The following is a 15,558-nucleotide window of genomic DNA, read 5'->3' as shown; positions in this document are numbered from 1 at the left end:
AAGGAAAAAAGAGGTGCGGGGAGGAAGGAGAGCCAGACAGAGGAGGGGAGAAGCCCCGGGGCGCAGCTCTCGGGCCGGTGCCCTCCCCAGGAGGCGGGTGCGAAGGCAGGGCGGCAGGCAGGGAGCAGGCAGGGCCTCCCGCTCCGCTCCTTTCCTGGGGCTGCAGTGCCCCCTCTCCCGCGGCCGCCGCATCGCCCCTTCCCGCACGGAGCCTGCAGCAGAAGGGGCTGCGAGGGCAGCTCCCCGCCGCCTCCCCTGACCACCCCCTTATCGCCAGCAGATAGCGACGGCCAACAAAGCCAGAGATACCCCGGTGCTGGCTGCCCGGCGGGGATCAAAGCTCCGGCTGGAGCGTGTTCAAACAGGAGGGACTGGGACGTGCGCTGCCCTCGCCTCCGCAGGCACCTCCGGCCCCCGCCGTGCCCCCCCGGCTCGGTTATTGCTGGGGTTTGTTTGCGCCGGGAAAAGCAAAAGCAGAGGGGAAGAGAAGAGCTTTCCCGGTTCCGTCGGAGCAGCGGGGTTTGGGAGGGCCGGCTGCCGGCGAAGGTTACCTTTCGTTGTGTCTTTCATTCATAAATGTTAGGGATTCGTCTCTCCCCCTCTCTCTCAGTGCCTCCTGCTCCCGGCTGGCTCACGGCCGTCCATCCAGCTCTCTTAGCCCAAGCCCCAGCTCGGTGCTGCACAAAGGACACGAGGAAGCCGCAAATTCGTTTCCAGCTCAGACTCCCCCGTCCATAAACTCACACCGTGGCCGTGGACACGAGCCCCGCCGCCCGACCCGCTCGTCCTGGAGGGTCTGAGGAGGGAAGGCTCATTCATGAAATTGGGAGCGCTCGGGGTTTTCATGAAAGTTTTGTTGGTTTTTTTTTTTTTTGGGGGGGGGTGTTGTGATTTATTTATTTATTTATTTTCTCCTTCTGCCGTGCAAAAACTCCCCTCTTCCCCCTTTCCTCCCCCTCGCCCCTGCCATATGGCCAACCTCCCCCCTCCCCTGCGAGGCTGGTGAAATCTGGAGGCAGAGACTGGCCCCCCTGCCTGCGTAAGAGCCTCCCGCCGGCGCGCCCGCCTCCGGCCGCGGGGCTGGGGGCGCCGGGCGAGCCAGGGCGGCTCTTATTCTGAAGGGGCCGGAGGGGGGCTTCATTTCCTGACAGCTATTTACTTAAAGCAAATGATTAGTTTTGGAAGGATGGACTATAACATTGAATCAATTACGGGACGCGGTTTGTGAGACCATTACAGTCGGATCGGGAGGGAGGGCAAGCGGGAGGGAAAGAGCGCGGCTGAGCGGGGAAAGTCACAAAAGACGTGGACATATTTTGGATATTTTACAATCTGCAGGATTGGCGCTGCGGATTATAAAGGAGAAGGTAAGAGGTGAGGGGCAGTTTCCCCACCTTTTCCTTTTTTTTTCTTCACCTCTTCTCCCGCTTCTTCTTTCTTTGCCCCCTCTTTTCTTTTTTCCCCACTTTATTTGTTTGTTGTTGGTTTGGTTGTTTTTTTTTTTTTTTCTTTTTGTTTTTTCTCCTTTTTTCCCAGTGCTCCGAGTCGGGCCGGGGACTCCTTCCCGCGGGGGCGCAGGCGGGGGGGCGGCGGGCGCTGGCGGCCGCCGCCGAGGGGGAGCGGGGAGCCCGGCGTCCCGCGGGCCGTCGGGGCGCGGCGGCGAGAAGCGCGGGCAGAGCTAATGACAAACACATTGATTGGGACGGCGGGGGCCACCGCGCTGCATTCCTGCCGCGGTAGGGGAGGGGTGGTGTGGGGGAAGAGACCCGCCGGGGCTCCGCCGGGTAGCGGGGGGACAAAGTCAGGTAGGGTCGCGCCCCCTCTTCTCGCATCCTTTGCTGCCTTCGCCCCGCTGCTTCCCCCGTCCCTTCCCCCACCCTTTGTTTTTCACCACCTTCCCTTCTTCAGATCCCCCTTCCCCACCTCGCTCCCCGTGCCCGGGTAGCCTAAAATGCCCCCAGATCCCAGGTGGGGGCAAGCACACAACCAACACCCCCCGCTGCAGTCAACCCGATCTCCATCCCTGCGCGCCCCGTCTTTAGTTTTACACGTCTCGACGGAAGGGAAGATGCTGAATTTAGGCAGGACTGGTACCTGGAGCCTTTCCAGCTTACAGCCCCCGCTCGCAACGGGAACGCCGGCCCCGCCGGACCGCTGGAGCCCACCGTCTCCTACCCCGGGGGAGGGCAAAGTCTTCGCGGCCACCGTTTGGATTTTGTCAAGCCCGGAGGTTGCAAACTCGCCAGCCTCTGCCAGGCTGGAGTCCCCTGGAAAAGTCCTAGGAGCAAGTAGGAAATGGCTTTTTGGCTGTCCGCGGCATTGCTCAACATTTTTGGACGCGGATCCCGCAGCCCAGGAGCCGTTCCAGAGAACAGGACTTGGACAACTTTTTTTTTTTTTTTCTGGAGCCAGCAGCGACAGATCTAGCGAGGCAGCGGCAGCAGCAGCCCCGGGGCGCAGTCGCCAGCCCCCGGGTCTTGCCCGCAGCCCGGCGGGGAGGCGGCTGCGGGGCAGAGACGGGGGCGATGCCCTGGCCCCCACCCGCGCCGGGGGCACGTTTCCAGAGCCCCTCGACAGCATTTTCGGCCGGTCTTTTGCAAATGCTCCGTCTCCCTGGCGTTCCCCCGGGGCCCAAAGCTGCGCGCCCGGGGCGAGCAGGGCACGGCATCGGCCCCGGTGGGGACAGACGGATCCGTCCCCAGAGCTCTCCCTTGGTCCCACAGCTCCGAGCCGGGACACAACGTCTGTCCCCCCGCGCCGAGACACCCGCTCCCTCGGGGTCCGCACTTCGCCCGACGGTGCGGGCTGGAGAAGAAGCCCTGGGGTGGCACCGCCAGCAGAATTATTCCCCCCCCCGGAGGGAAACACGGCTTTGCTTTGCCCCTCTCCATCTCCCCGAGCCCACTTTTCTTTTTTTCCTGGCTACCTCGCATTTAAAAAAAAAAAAAATCGCTCCAACTTGGCAAAGGCTTTCCTATTGTTTCCCAGACAAACAACGATGTGGCTGGGAGTTGCCATCTCTGCTAGGTTCCCCCGGTGTCCCGGGCAGCCTGTGATCCGCAGCGGCTCTAACCGAGGGGCCGGGGACCGAAGGGGGAGCCGCGGCTTCCCCGCTCCCTGGGGGCTGCCGCTCCGGCTCCCCGCGGGCAGGCAGGGTCTGGCAAGCGCCGGCAGCCTGGTAGGAGCTGCAGAGTGTGAATACAACCCCCCCCCCACCATCTCCATCCCCATCCCGGCTGGCTGTAGGTGGTCCACTGTCCCCCCGACGGGGCGCACCGGGGGAAGGGGGGCGTCTTGTTGCTTCTTCGGTATCTCCCAGGGCCAATGCAGAGCCCATCTGGGGTCCCAGCTCGGATGCCTTGACTCCGTGTCCCTGGATGGGGCAAGAGACGGGATCAAAGCAAGGAGACAGGCATCAAAGGTTCCTCTGTTATCGGATGATCAAAATCTGAACTGTGGAGATCCAACTTTTAACTCTGGGTCTAGAAACGCCAAGGAAAGATCTCCCAGCAAGTGACTTCGGATTTTGCTTCTAGTTAACAAAGAGCATTTTAGAAAGGCCCTCAGCTAAACAGCGGTTTAGCCAACCTCAAAGCTTGGGGGTGGGGAAAAAAAAAAGTTTGAAGAAAAATGAGACCGCACAAAGCACTGGGATTTAGGAGTCCACAAGCAAACCAGCTCTCCCAGCCCGCAGGCGCTCTCCCGTTGCTTTCAAATGAGACCCCTTGTGCTGGTTCTCCTTTCCAGGCACGAAGGGGCAGGAGATGTGCCAGTCCGACTGCCGTCGGGCACTGGGGCCATCTTCGCTATTATTTGTTCGTTGATGTATGGGAAATCTTCATGTGGCTGTGAGAGTAATATAGGTATTAGGTTTCAAGAAAGCAGGAAGCAATAAATATTTTAATAAAATACCTCTCCACAGTACTACAGTATTGAGCTAGGATTTGAGTACAATGTATATAGACAGAAAAAATCTTGCATATCCCAGACCTTGCCAGTTATTTCCAGCTATTCCAGCTGGTCTAAAAACGAGGGCGAAATGTATAACCTTATCCGGTCCTTGCCTTGCTTGCATCTTTAGATCATCATGGCCACAATGGCACTACTTTTGCATGTGAACTCTGAAAATTTTTGTAGAAAATGTTTGCTTCACTTGTTTTAAAGACCAGGGAATGATTTCCGAGAGGTTATTTTTCCTGGTGGTGGCAAGAATTACTGATAATTTAAAAAAAACCAAGCAAGTAAGCAAACAGTCCTTTCCCTCCCTCTTGCCTTGCTCTCCTGCTTGACTCATCTCTTTCAAGCCAATGAAGCTTTGCATGGGCACCCAAGGGGAAAGTTTGCAACAGCAAGGTTTCCTAGCTCTTGTGGTCAAACAGAGATGGATTGGTTTTTCCATGGAATGCTTCTGAGCACTTGAGTTGGGATTTGAGGCGTTCTTTGATTTGATCCCGAAAACCTAAGTGAGATGTATTCCTTGGAAGTGCCACTCTCTTTATCTGTTTGCTGGGGCAGTCTGGAAAATCCTCTTTGGAACAAGCGCGGAAATTTAGACTCTGCAAATTTTCCCCCATCTTTAGCTCCTAGACTGGTGGAGTGTGTCCTTGAGGGTTAGGCTGAAGAATTGGGGCTGACTGGGAGGCTCCCTGGGTAGCAGCCATGAGTGTGTCCTGCAGAGCCCAAAGCACTCTGCAGGAGCCCAGCACTGGGCTAGTCTCGGTGTGTAGTTATTCCTGCATGCAGGCTGTGCTGGATGCAAATACTTGTAAGTCTCATTTTAGGAGAATACTTATGCCAGTTGTTGACAAAATTGTCTTTAGTTGTTTGTGCCTTTTCCCAGTGAAACGTTCAGATCCGCCTGTTAGCGCTGTGGGGCAGCTCTGCTCTTGTGGAGAACAGATCTCGCAATTTGGGAATTGAGAACCAAGAAATGTTTCAGGAGGTCCTGTCTGAACATTTACATTCAGCTAGTGACATATACCACAAGGAGGAAATGCTCCCCTCTTTTTTTTGGGCTGGCCTTAGCTCTTCCTGGAAAACGTCAGTCTTCCCAGAAGGACAGACTGCCACTCTGACAAAATCACCACTGAAATTATCCAGCCCTCTCATAACAAGGATAATCACATCATTACGTGCCAAGGGTTGGAATCCAACTACGGCCATATCACTTAAGTACATACAGAGCAATAGGGACCAGTGCGGGTTTTTTGTTGGTTTGTTCTTTAAAAATAGGTGAAAGCGCATGAAATTAAAATATAAGAAATTTGAATGTGAAGTTGAGCCAGGAGACCCAGTCTAGATTCCATCTGCTGTGTTGGAGAGTAGCGTTGCCTTTTGCTCGACGAGGCATTTCCCTCATTAATGTGGATCAACATTGCCATCCTGTGGCCAAGAGCGTGAACTGTAGTGACTGTAGGAGATGAGTCTGTTAGTCTCCGGTCTTCTGGTAGATGGGCTAGTTTTCTGTCTTGAAAGAGGTCTTGTTTGATTTACAGGGGTGTGAAAAATATATACCACTGGCTCTTCTTGGTCTACCACGTTGCTTTCTCCCTAGGTCATGTAGAACGATCACCTAGGAAGAGCATCATTTTCTAAATACATATTTCCATCGGCTTTCTGGATATTGATTTTACTTTGTCTTCTACAGTGCAGTCAATGAAATCCTTCTTGGTAGGAAGCCAGCGCTTGGCAGTGAGTGTTTAGAAGATTGACTTCTTGCTGATAACAGTTCTTCAGACATTCTTTTCCTGATATTTTTATAGAGTCATATAATAGTTTGTGTTGGAAGGGACCTTTAAAGTTCATCTGGTCCAAACTCCCTCAATAAGCAGAGACATCTTCAACTAGATCAGGTTGCTCGGAGCCCCATTATCATGAAAAGAGGAATATCAAAATTTCAGTCAGATCCTTTCAAAAGCCAGTGGTTAAAGCAGATGCAATGACTGTTTTACCCTGGGCAGTCAGCCTCCCCTGCAGAGAGTTTGGCAAATCCTTCGTGGCATCATGTAGCTTTCACGATACACACCCTTGTTTCTATTTTAGCTAGCAATGTTCAAGGTATGCAAGGAATTAAGGTTGGCTCAAATTTACGTTGTATGTGTGCTGTCAATACTGGGCTTCAGATTGCGTAAGTCCACTTCAGTGAAGCTACACCAAATTATGGTTTGATGGAGCAGTGTTAGGATCTGAACCTGGTGTATTTACCCAGGGCTGCGATTTGGGTGATTTAGGATAAAGAAGGCTGCACTGTTGTAAGGGGGGTAAAAAAGGCAAATAAGTGCATACAAAAAATTAGGTGATAAACAAAAACATGTTTAGCATACTTGTTGGGTGTTGTGGGAATGAGTAAACTCTCTGTTGCCTGGACGTGTGAAATTGTACCTGCATTAAACCTTGACTCCAGCCCTGATGTGCGAGCACGTGTTGGAGATGGGACTCCAGCGTTCTTAAGTCAGATGCGCAACGTAATTAAATCCAATTCAAATAGATTTTGAGTATATATGGCGGTGAATCGTTAGTAAATTATTCTGTCTTTCACAGTGAGGAAGTGTTGCTTTAGGTCTTGATGAGATTAACGGCTCGTTGAGGAAAGATCAAAGCTCTGGGTTGTGAAAGAATAGCCATCTGGAAAAAGCAAATTTAGTTAAGCCCTCCTGTTTTTAAACCGCAAGGGTAGATTGAGGCACTCAGCTCATTGATTTCGGTGGCAGCCCAACCGAGACAGCAGATTCGAAGTAGCTCTTTGGAAATGCCATCACCTGCACTTATGTCAGTGCAGTCATGGGGCTTCACTCCTCACTGACACACAGAGGTCTGCAACAGCAGAGCTCCTGCAGGCTGTGGCGCAAGAGCTGAGCTGGCTTTGTGTTTTCTCCTCCTGTGCTGCGTCGCTTGCGCTGAATAGTCTGCAAAAACAGGACAAAACGGGGAGAGGTCTGCCCTTTCAGAGAGAAAAGGCAGAAGGAACCTTGGCAGACAGTGGGGTAACGTTGTCTTGTGGGTCTTGGGAGGTTAGGAGTCAGATCAATAAAGCAGACCATGGTAAGTCTTTCAAGATTTACAGTGAGTTACTTTATCATAAAAAAAATTTACAGGATACAAATGTGATAAAAATGAGTAAGGAGGCTGAGACTGAGGGACTTTGATGTCCAGGAGTCTGTTATCGATGGGAGACAGATACATAAACACATGGCAATTATTGCTAATTGAAGAATCAGGCAAAATGCCTTGTCTCTGCTGGAATGTTGTCAGCTGAATTTCCGATGTTGTTTGTACATGTTTTTGGGGGCTGGTAGTTTGTAAGTTTTCTAATCCTGCTCCTGAGACCTTTATGTTTGATTCGCGTATCGAATACTTTTTGCTTTGCAAAAGTGGGCTGTCTGCTCCACACGTTGTGGAAGGAAAGAGGGACCGGTTCAGAAACACTCCTTGGTGTGTTGTAAGCATTTAACTCCCATACGGCACTGGCATAGTCGTAATAACGGGATGTACCTACGTGCTTTCCTATCTCAGGAGCCGAATACCAGAAGGGGAATAGAAAATGTCCAGAACCTTTGCAAAGTAGTCCCTGTCTTGGCACATCATCCTTTATTTTACTCCTTGGTCTGTGTTTCAGATTAGGGGCTCTTCCGTGCAGACATTTTTTAATCTATGTTGGCTTTAGGCCAAATCCAGTTACCGTTAAAGTCACCAACAAAACGTCCATTGATTTCAATGGGAGCAGGGGATGCAGGAGCTCCTCTTTTGTAAATTATCCAGCTGGCTGCTTGAGGGTTTTAAGTAGAAATGTCATTAGATGGCACAAAAATTACATAGATGCTTATTGCCGCCGCTGCCTCTTCAAGACGGCCGCCTTTGGATTGTGTTTGAAAGCTAAAATTATCGCGTGTGATCTCTGACTCTCCATGTTGCTGGGGAGAGGAGATGCTCCGCGAGTGGCAGCGCTGGCCTCCAGTCTGTCGTGGGTTTATTCCGTTAAGAAATTTTCAGCATATGTTTTAAATAGCACGTCTCCCGATCAAGGGAATTCTTGCTAAATAAGCAATAAACACTATTGTATTGCATTGTATTCAGTCAGCTATATATATATACAAATGTACAATGGCAAAACAAAAATATCACTCAGGATTGTACTATTTGTAATAAAAGTCGCTTTTAAATTATGCTTTTTCTTGCATAGAAGCTGCTTGCAACTAAAAGGCCGGAACTTATTGCATAAAACTGTTGCATCCTCACCGATGCCTGTGAGGGTACAGCCTCCGTGGGGGAGTGTTTGTGTGGGTTCAGCCCCGGAGGCTGCAGCGGGCACCAGAGGTGTTGGCGGGCTGTTCGAGGGAGGGATGCGCCGGGACTTGGCTCCTTTGCGTTGCCAGTGGAGAGAAGGGGTTATGGAGCCTCGGCTGCAGTCCCCGTGCCGGCGACGTGTCAGTGTGTGTGGTGTGCCTGCAGCCCCACGTACCTCGTGGGAGGCGGCTGCACGAGTCTCAATGGGCTGCAGGTGCGAGCGGTGGTCCCAGGGACGTTCCTGTCCCTGGCACCATGCAGAATGCCGGGAATCTGCGCTAGGGCACTGCAGGAGAGGGGTCCTGCAGACTTTCATTCCCATTTTCACTCCGTTAACTCTCTCTCTCTTGCCTTCTCCTTTCTGTTTCAGTTGTTGGTAGCTATGGGTACTTCCCCACGGACGTTCCTGATCCTGGGATGTTTTCTCACAGGTAATGTTCCTCAGCCCTTTAAGCCCCTCCACTCCTACTCCTTCATAAATCCTTCCTTAAGCTTGCTTTCATTGTGCCCACGATAACAAATGCCAAATGGTTGCCAGCTGGCTACAGGCTCCATTTTTCTACCCTTCCCTTCGGTAGGCTAAGGCAAGAACCACCGAGAAGACAGTACTTTTGCCAGCCTGTGCCGGCCGCTTTGTCACCCCTACAGCTGCCATAACCTCCCGGTGATACAAACCCGGCCAGTTCGTCTGCCTTGCGCAGGGAAAGTGAGCCTGCCTACCTCCAATTCTCCCAGCCCTGCCTTCCTGGGGTTTCTCCATCAGCCTGGTGCTGCCTGTGTGGGCTCCCCGCGTCCTCCCACGCCCCACCACCCCACCGCGCTCGCCGGGGATTCCGGCCCGGCCTCCCGACATCTGCCCGGCGCATGGTGCCGGGAGGGGAGGGCAGGCTTTGCCACAAGGTGACAAATATAGAAAGGGGCCCCCAGACCGGGAGAAACACGTGCGGGAATGAGAAACTGGTTTCAAAGACAGGCTGGATTCCCGCTGGCGGTTTATCGCACAGAGCCCACTTTCACGCCACGGGCCTGAGCGTTTGTTTATTGTGGACTACCCTATCTGTTTTGTACAGGTCATTTGGTAGACTGAAACAGCAAATTCCACTTCCCTGGTGAATTCCCCGCTTTTTTAGGGTGTAGATCCTCTAATTTTCCTTCTGGGAGTTGGACCTGCACCAGCCCACCTACAAATTACCTAGGCTTGCAAATCTGAGCCTCTAACCATAGATTTCATCTGAAAGCCAGTGCCATCTACAACATCTAGTTCAGTGAATTACAGTTTTATTTGGCTGTAAGCCTTCTGTACATTTTGGCTAGAGGTAGACCTGATGCACAAAATTTTGGATCTAAACTCCCGCTCCATCCGTTTGCAGAAATAGAAGCCAGATGTAAAATGCAAGCACTGGGCTTTGGAAAGGGTTTCTAAAATTCAGCTGAGCTGCAAGATGCTCGTGACCCAGCAGCTGGGGTGTGGGATTCGCTGGTCCGCAGCAGATCGGTGCCCACATCTGGGTCTGGGAAGCCCAGGTGTGGATTGGGGAGCCATCTCTAACTTCAGCTCTGTCTTTCACCTCCTTATTTGACAAACACAAGTCGGCAAGCAAACACTTAGCATTTCAAAGGGAAGCCGTTTGCCTTCCAAAACACTGGCAAAACACTGGCTTTTAACAAGGGCAGATTTCCTGGGCCATCAGCACATCCAAAATGGTTAGAAAAACAGCCGCTCTTGATCCTCTCTGCTGTCTTTCACATCCTGCGCCGAGGTTGTTCTGTGTGTTCATATGCTATTTATTCATGTCTTTTTGCAGGACCGTTCCTAACATTTTGCCAGCTTCCTCTGCCGACTATTGTTCCCAATAGGAACGAAATGGTGGTACAGCTGAATTCCAATTTCACGCTCAAATGCTCTGGAGACAGCGAAGTGAGCTGGCAGTACCCAGTGACCGAGGGAAGCCACAGGATAGACATTAGACATGAAGAAAACAACAGTGGCCTCTTCGTGACAGTGCTGGAAGTAGGAAATGCCTCAGCCGCTCATACGGGCTTGTATGTTTGCTATTATAACCACACTCAAGTGGAGGACGGGGAAGTGGAAGGGAAGGACATCTACATCTATGTGCCTGGTGAGTGGGGGATGCCGCAGCCGTACCTGGAGGTTTGGATGGGAGGGCTGAACCGTAGGTGTTCAGAAGTCGGTGGCAATTTACCATCAGAGGAAGATAAATGACCCCAGGGCTATTTCCTAACATGTAAATCAAGACCAGCCCCTGTGAATCTACGGATACGTTCCTCTTTCTTTCTATTGGCTTTCACTTTTTTGGTAAGAGTTTTTAGTTCTCACCAAGAGGGAAGAATTCACAACTTCAGACCTGAGGTCTCCTGACCACCAGGGACTGGGTGGTAGGCCTTGGTGGCCAGGTCATCTCAGCTGTGGGGGCATGTCCAGCCTTCAGGTTTGCCTGGCCCCCAGGTAGGGATTAACATCAACGCCAATCCTTCCAGGGGTGACTTGGGTGGATGTTTTGGGACCTGTACTGATGAAACCAGTGCCATGTCTGACACTACAGCAGTTGCCAGATGAGGAAGGCCATATCTCATTCTTAACCTTGAATTAGGCTTGAACCGAGAACTGGAAAAAGTTCATGTGTGCAGAGGGCCTGGGAAGCATAAAGCAACGGAGACATCTTGGAGGTGGCTGTCACAAGGGAGGGTGAAACGAGAGGTGTTATTGGTGGCCAGTCTGACGCAAGATTAAAAATATGGTGCTACCATGCAGTGCCCTGTAATTTTCAAAGCAAACACAGCCTTCCCAGGCCCTGCGCCGCCTTTCTCTGTAGTTGTGGAAAACCTGTTGGACCCAGAAGAAATGACATCCCTTCTTTTCGGAAGTACCTATCCCCAGCTTTGCCCTCCCTCCCCCTTGTTCCGACTGGAAATCTGTTTAAAGGCTTTCCACGCTATCCATGGGATGGAGATCTTTATTGTCATAGCTGAGAGAGGCACCAGAGGCTGAGTCACAACCGACTGCCTCCGTAAAGCCCTGTCTGGATGTTTCCTCGGCGTTGGCTGGGGTTCAGGGGATGAGTGGCACAACCGCAGGGCCAGGAAGGATCAAGCCAGTAGATTTGCAGTAAATATTTTGGACAGGAAACGAAAGAGAAAAGAAGGGATTGCAAATCACCTTGCCAAACTCCAGCATTGCAGTTGTGAAGGAGACAACGTCTGCAACTGCAACAAAGACTGTGGAAGGGGGAAAAACTCAGGAAGCGCTAACAGGACTTATCGTAAAGGGAATTTTGCAGTAGCATTAAGTTTTTGCAATTCATGATGTGTAATTCAAGGACAGTGATTCTTCCAAGAGTTTTTCTCCGTTTTCCTTGTAAAGCGTTTGCTTTCATCCTTGAAGCGAGAAGATGTCTCAGCAGAGGCTGCAGGCTTTGGCACATGTATCTCGATTTCCAAACAGCTCTCACCAAATCACCAGAAGATGTTGTTGATGTTAAAGAGTCTTGTAACTCACTCGGTGAAGGAATATAAAGGCAAGAGATGGAAGATTTCTTCAAGAGGCCTTTTTGGTTTGGTTTCTGAATGCCTCTAGACATCAGCCTACCAGATTTGCAGGGCAGAGACACCCTGTAATTTTTTCCACTCACTAACCATCAAGATGTCATAAATGCAGTAACATATCCTTTTCTTCAAATTATAGAGAATGTTTCTGTTTCCACTATAAACTTCGTCTTTACAATTGTTTTTCCTGCAGTGAATTAGGAGGGCAATGGGTGGCAGCAACCCACTTTAGCCAAGGAGGATTACACTGAGACTTCACACAATATCCCATTTTCACTAACAGCACACAGAAAACCAAACTAGGTGAATCCTGTTTCTGTTTTAAATTACAGTGGGAAAATGAATACATGGAGTTGGCAGCGTCTTTGGGATGGAGCGCTGTGTTTGGAATATTGCTACAAAGAGCCTGCCAGTCCAGCAGAAAGTCTATTGTTGGAGGGATTTGGATTGCTATTTATTAAATTTTATTATAAAGCTTCGCACAGAAGCTTCAGGCTAGCAGGGATTATTTGTTTATTCCGAATGGCCAAATGGAGATAATTTGAGGGCTGTGCTTTTTAATTGGATATGTTATGCAATTATGTTTTAAACTCAGGCTTTGGATTGGCTGGATAGGAAAGTTGGCATGTCTTTTGTTGACTTTAAAAGAAATAAGACTACCAGGTGTTTGTTTGCCTTTTTCTGGTTGAATACTGTATTTTGAAAACCACATGCTGTGACCATAATTAACTATGTCTCGTAACTGTAATGTCGGACATGTTAGAAATGCATGAAGTTAAGTACCTTGAACTATTTTTGATGAAATGTGGTTTTACTGGTGTTCAACATAAACAACATGAAACTGATTTCTACAGTTTTGACATTGAAAGTGTTCGGATTTTTTTCCTTCCCCCCCCGCCCCCCCAGCTTATATATTGGTTAGGAGATAGCTACTATTAACAAAGAAAAAAAAATTCTAACTGAAGAAGATGACTGATCTGTACCAATAAAAGGCAGAATCTTTAATATTTTTTTTTTGTGCGGTGGATGTTGAACCTAAGTGCCAAATCCCGTGTCATAAAAATAGGATGTTTAAGTCCAGTTTCTCCCCTGAGATCTTTGCTGTACATGTATCTTGATAGAGTTATCTGTGATAAAGTGAATTCATCTTTACTTTGGTCCCCAGCAATTGCATGAATGTTTTCAAAGCCAGTAGTGATTTTCTTGCTTTTTGTCACACAATACCTTTTGCCCTCACTGTAGGAATATCTCAGAACCAGGTCTAAGGGGAATAATACTACTTAGCTTTTTTTCCTTGGGGTCCTTTGCATTTCCCATTCTTTCCTGTTTCGTGCTTAGGTCAAATAAGAAAAAGGAGATACTGCATACAATTAACATGCCTTACCTGCAATCTCTGAAAAAGTGGAGTAATAAACTGTACTAGTTTTGGTTATGATCTATAAGTGGTCATTGATATCCAATTTCTGCACACGGTCTTACTACAAACAAGACAGTGTAAAATTACCTCTTGTATTTTACAGACCCAGACATGCCTTTTGTCCCTTCTATACCAGAAGACCAGTTCATCCTAATAGAAGAAGGTGATCCCACCATTATCCCTTGTCGGACAAGTGACCCAGCTGCTCAAGTGACTTTAGTTAACAGTTTGGACAAGGCTATCTACGCTTTCTATGACAGCAAACAAGGCTTCATAGGGAATTTCCCTGCGGGCTCATACACATGCAAAACAATGGTTAAGGGTGTGGAGTTCAAGTCCGATGAGTTCCTCATCTATATTTTAAGAGGTATTTATTTTTGTTCATTTAAAAAAAAAGAAATAATAATACTCAGCCCAGTCCTTTCCTCAATACTGTAAGAGCCATATTAGCACCAGCATCACAGGATTATATCAGATACTTCCCCAACAATGAGCTCCTTGCTCTTCTGGCAGTATTACTTGTTATTTAGTTGCTAGTTTACTTAGCAGTTACGTACAATTTTGATGAGCATAAAGTGTCCTTAACTTTACCTCCTCTCCCAAATGGGTACAAGAAAAGTCTTTCGTGATTCAGGTGTTTTCATCCTGTTGGCTGAAATGTAACTTAGAAGACTGGTGTTTCCCAGTGGCTGCAAGTCGTAGGACTTCAAGTAGTCTGAAAAATACCATCATTCAAATATTTTGACAATAAAGTTTTTGTTGGCCAGCAACGGATTCTCAAAGACAGTCACTGATCAGCAAAATGGGAATTTCTCTTATACCGAGTGCCTTTTCACAGGGGCACTTGAGGTGATAGAAACTTCTAATTTTAAGCACAGATCATTCTTTGTGGGATTGAACTCAATGCCTGTGCACTTCATGCTTTAAATACGCTTTGTTTATATCAGTATAAACCTGAATCAGTTTATATCAGTATAAACCTGAATCAGTACAAACACTGAATTTTCTAGGTATTTCTTCAGTAGAGGAAGTGAAATGGAAATCTCCGCCTGAAATCACACCATGTGAAAATTGCGTACTTTTAAAAACAAAATCTGCTCTCTTTCTCTTCTCTTAGCGACTTCACAGCTGCCGGTTGAAATTGAAGCTCTTAAAACTGTCTACAAAACAGGCGAGACCATCGTAGTAACTTGTGTGGTCTTTGACAATGAGGTGGTTAATTTACAGTGGAATTATCCTGGGAAAGTGGTAAATATCTCTCTAGTTATTTCATTTTTCGTTTGAATGTTTGTAGTTACTTATTGGGGAAGAAGGTGGGGTTGTAAAATATTCTTCTCTTCTCCGAATGAGGACAGCTGAGGAGAGAAAACAAAGTAATTTGTTTTACTTTTAGGTTACCACAATAGAAAGTCAGTCCCAAAAAGTTAGAGTTTGCTGTTAGTAAGTATGCAAAGTATGAGAGGAAGGTGAGGTGTGACTAGGAGTCCATCCTCCGAGGGAGGAATGCTGTCTCTCAGGTCTTGTGCTGGTTGAAAAAAAAGAAATGTTGTGGAAATAGAAAGGCCTAGGAATGTGCCATACGTCTGCGTAGAGTTCTGCTGCTGGAGGTTGAACCTCTAAAATGGCTCTCGTAAACCTCGGGTTCTTGGGCATAATGGAGGATGATGAAGAATCAAGTTCACAGGCTTTGTTGTTCCTCATTATGCAGGTGTTAATTAAAATGACTCTTACAGTCAGTGTAATTACTCACTAATGAGAACCGCCAAGTAAGAAAATCTTAAGACTTTTGGAGAACCTCAGAAGTTTTCAAACTGGCGTTAACATTCTGCAGTGAGAATTTTTGTTGGGTAGAGCCCGTCCCTGTCAATTGAGAACTTCAGAGTATCCCATGTAAAAAGTCTGGTCACTGAAGGGGTGGCGTAGTTGAAGTGACTACCTAATTACGATCCCAAATCCCCCCTTTTATTTAAGTGAGTTAAGAGCCCAAGATAAAAAATGATTTAAGAAGGTTTTGTTCTATTTTTCATCTTTGCTATACGCTTTGCTATAATCTTTGCTATATGCTACCTTTCAAAACTGTCCCCAGCATATTTTTTGTTCCAGTCTCTCATGATGACATAGTCTACCATTCTCACCATCCTTTTACCTGTAGCAGTCTTGTCCTTGTCAATAAATTATTCTTGTTTTGAGAGCTGGCAGGACATAGCATCTAGCAGCTACTTACTTTTTATCTGATGGAGGGGATAAAAATTCACCCTACTTCATGGAAACTGAACAAATAAAATTCAAAATAA

The 15,558-nt window shown here is 48.4% G+C and overlaps 1 protein-coding gene across 1 annotated transcript in view; it reads left to right on the top strand.

The window, feature by feature from the left end:
- Positions 1–1,219: 1,219 nt before the first annotated feature.
- PDGFRA (platelet derived growth factor receptor alpha) overlaps positions 1,220–15,558 on the top strand; it is a 36,068-nt gene continuing 21,729 nt past the window's right edge. The window contains exons 1-5 of the mRNA XM_054203191.1: positions 1,220–1,367; positions 8,654–8,714; positions 10,089–10,403; positions 13,368–13,631; positions 14,382–14,512. Of these exons, the coding sequence (XP_054059166.1) occupies positions 8,666–8,714; positions 10,089–10,403; positions 13,368–13,631; positions 14,382–14,512 (759 nt within the window). The 5' untranslated portion in view covers positions 1,220–1,367; positions 8,654–8,665. The remainder of the gene's footprint in view (positions 1,368–8,653; positions 8,715–10,088; positions 10,404–13,367; positions 13,632–14,381; positions 14,513–15,558) is intronic.

The sequence above is a fragment of the Rissa tridactyla genome, chromosome 5 (assembly GCF_028500815.1).
Source record: "Rissa tridactyla isolate bRisTri1 chromosome 5, bRisTri1.patW.cur.20221130, whole genome shotgun sequence".
Lineage (NCBI taxonomy): Eukaryota > Metazoa > Chordata > Aves > Charadriiformes > Laridae > Rissa > Rissa tridactyla.
The sequence above is the reverse complement of the archived record's forward strand: the minus strand, read 5'-3'. Positions and strand labels throughout refer to the sequence as shown.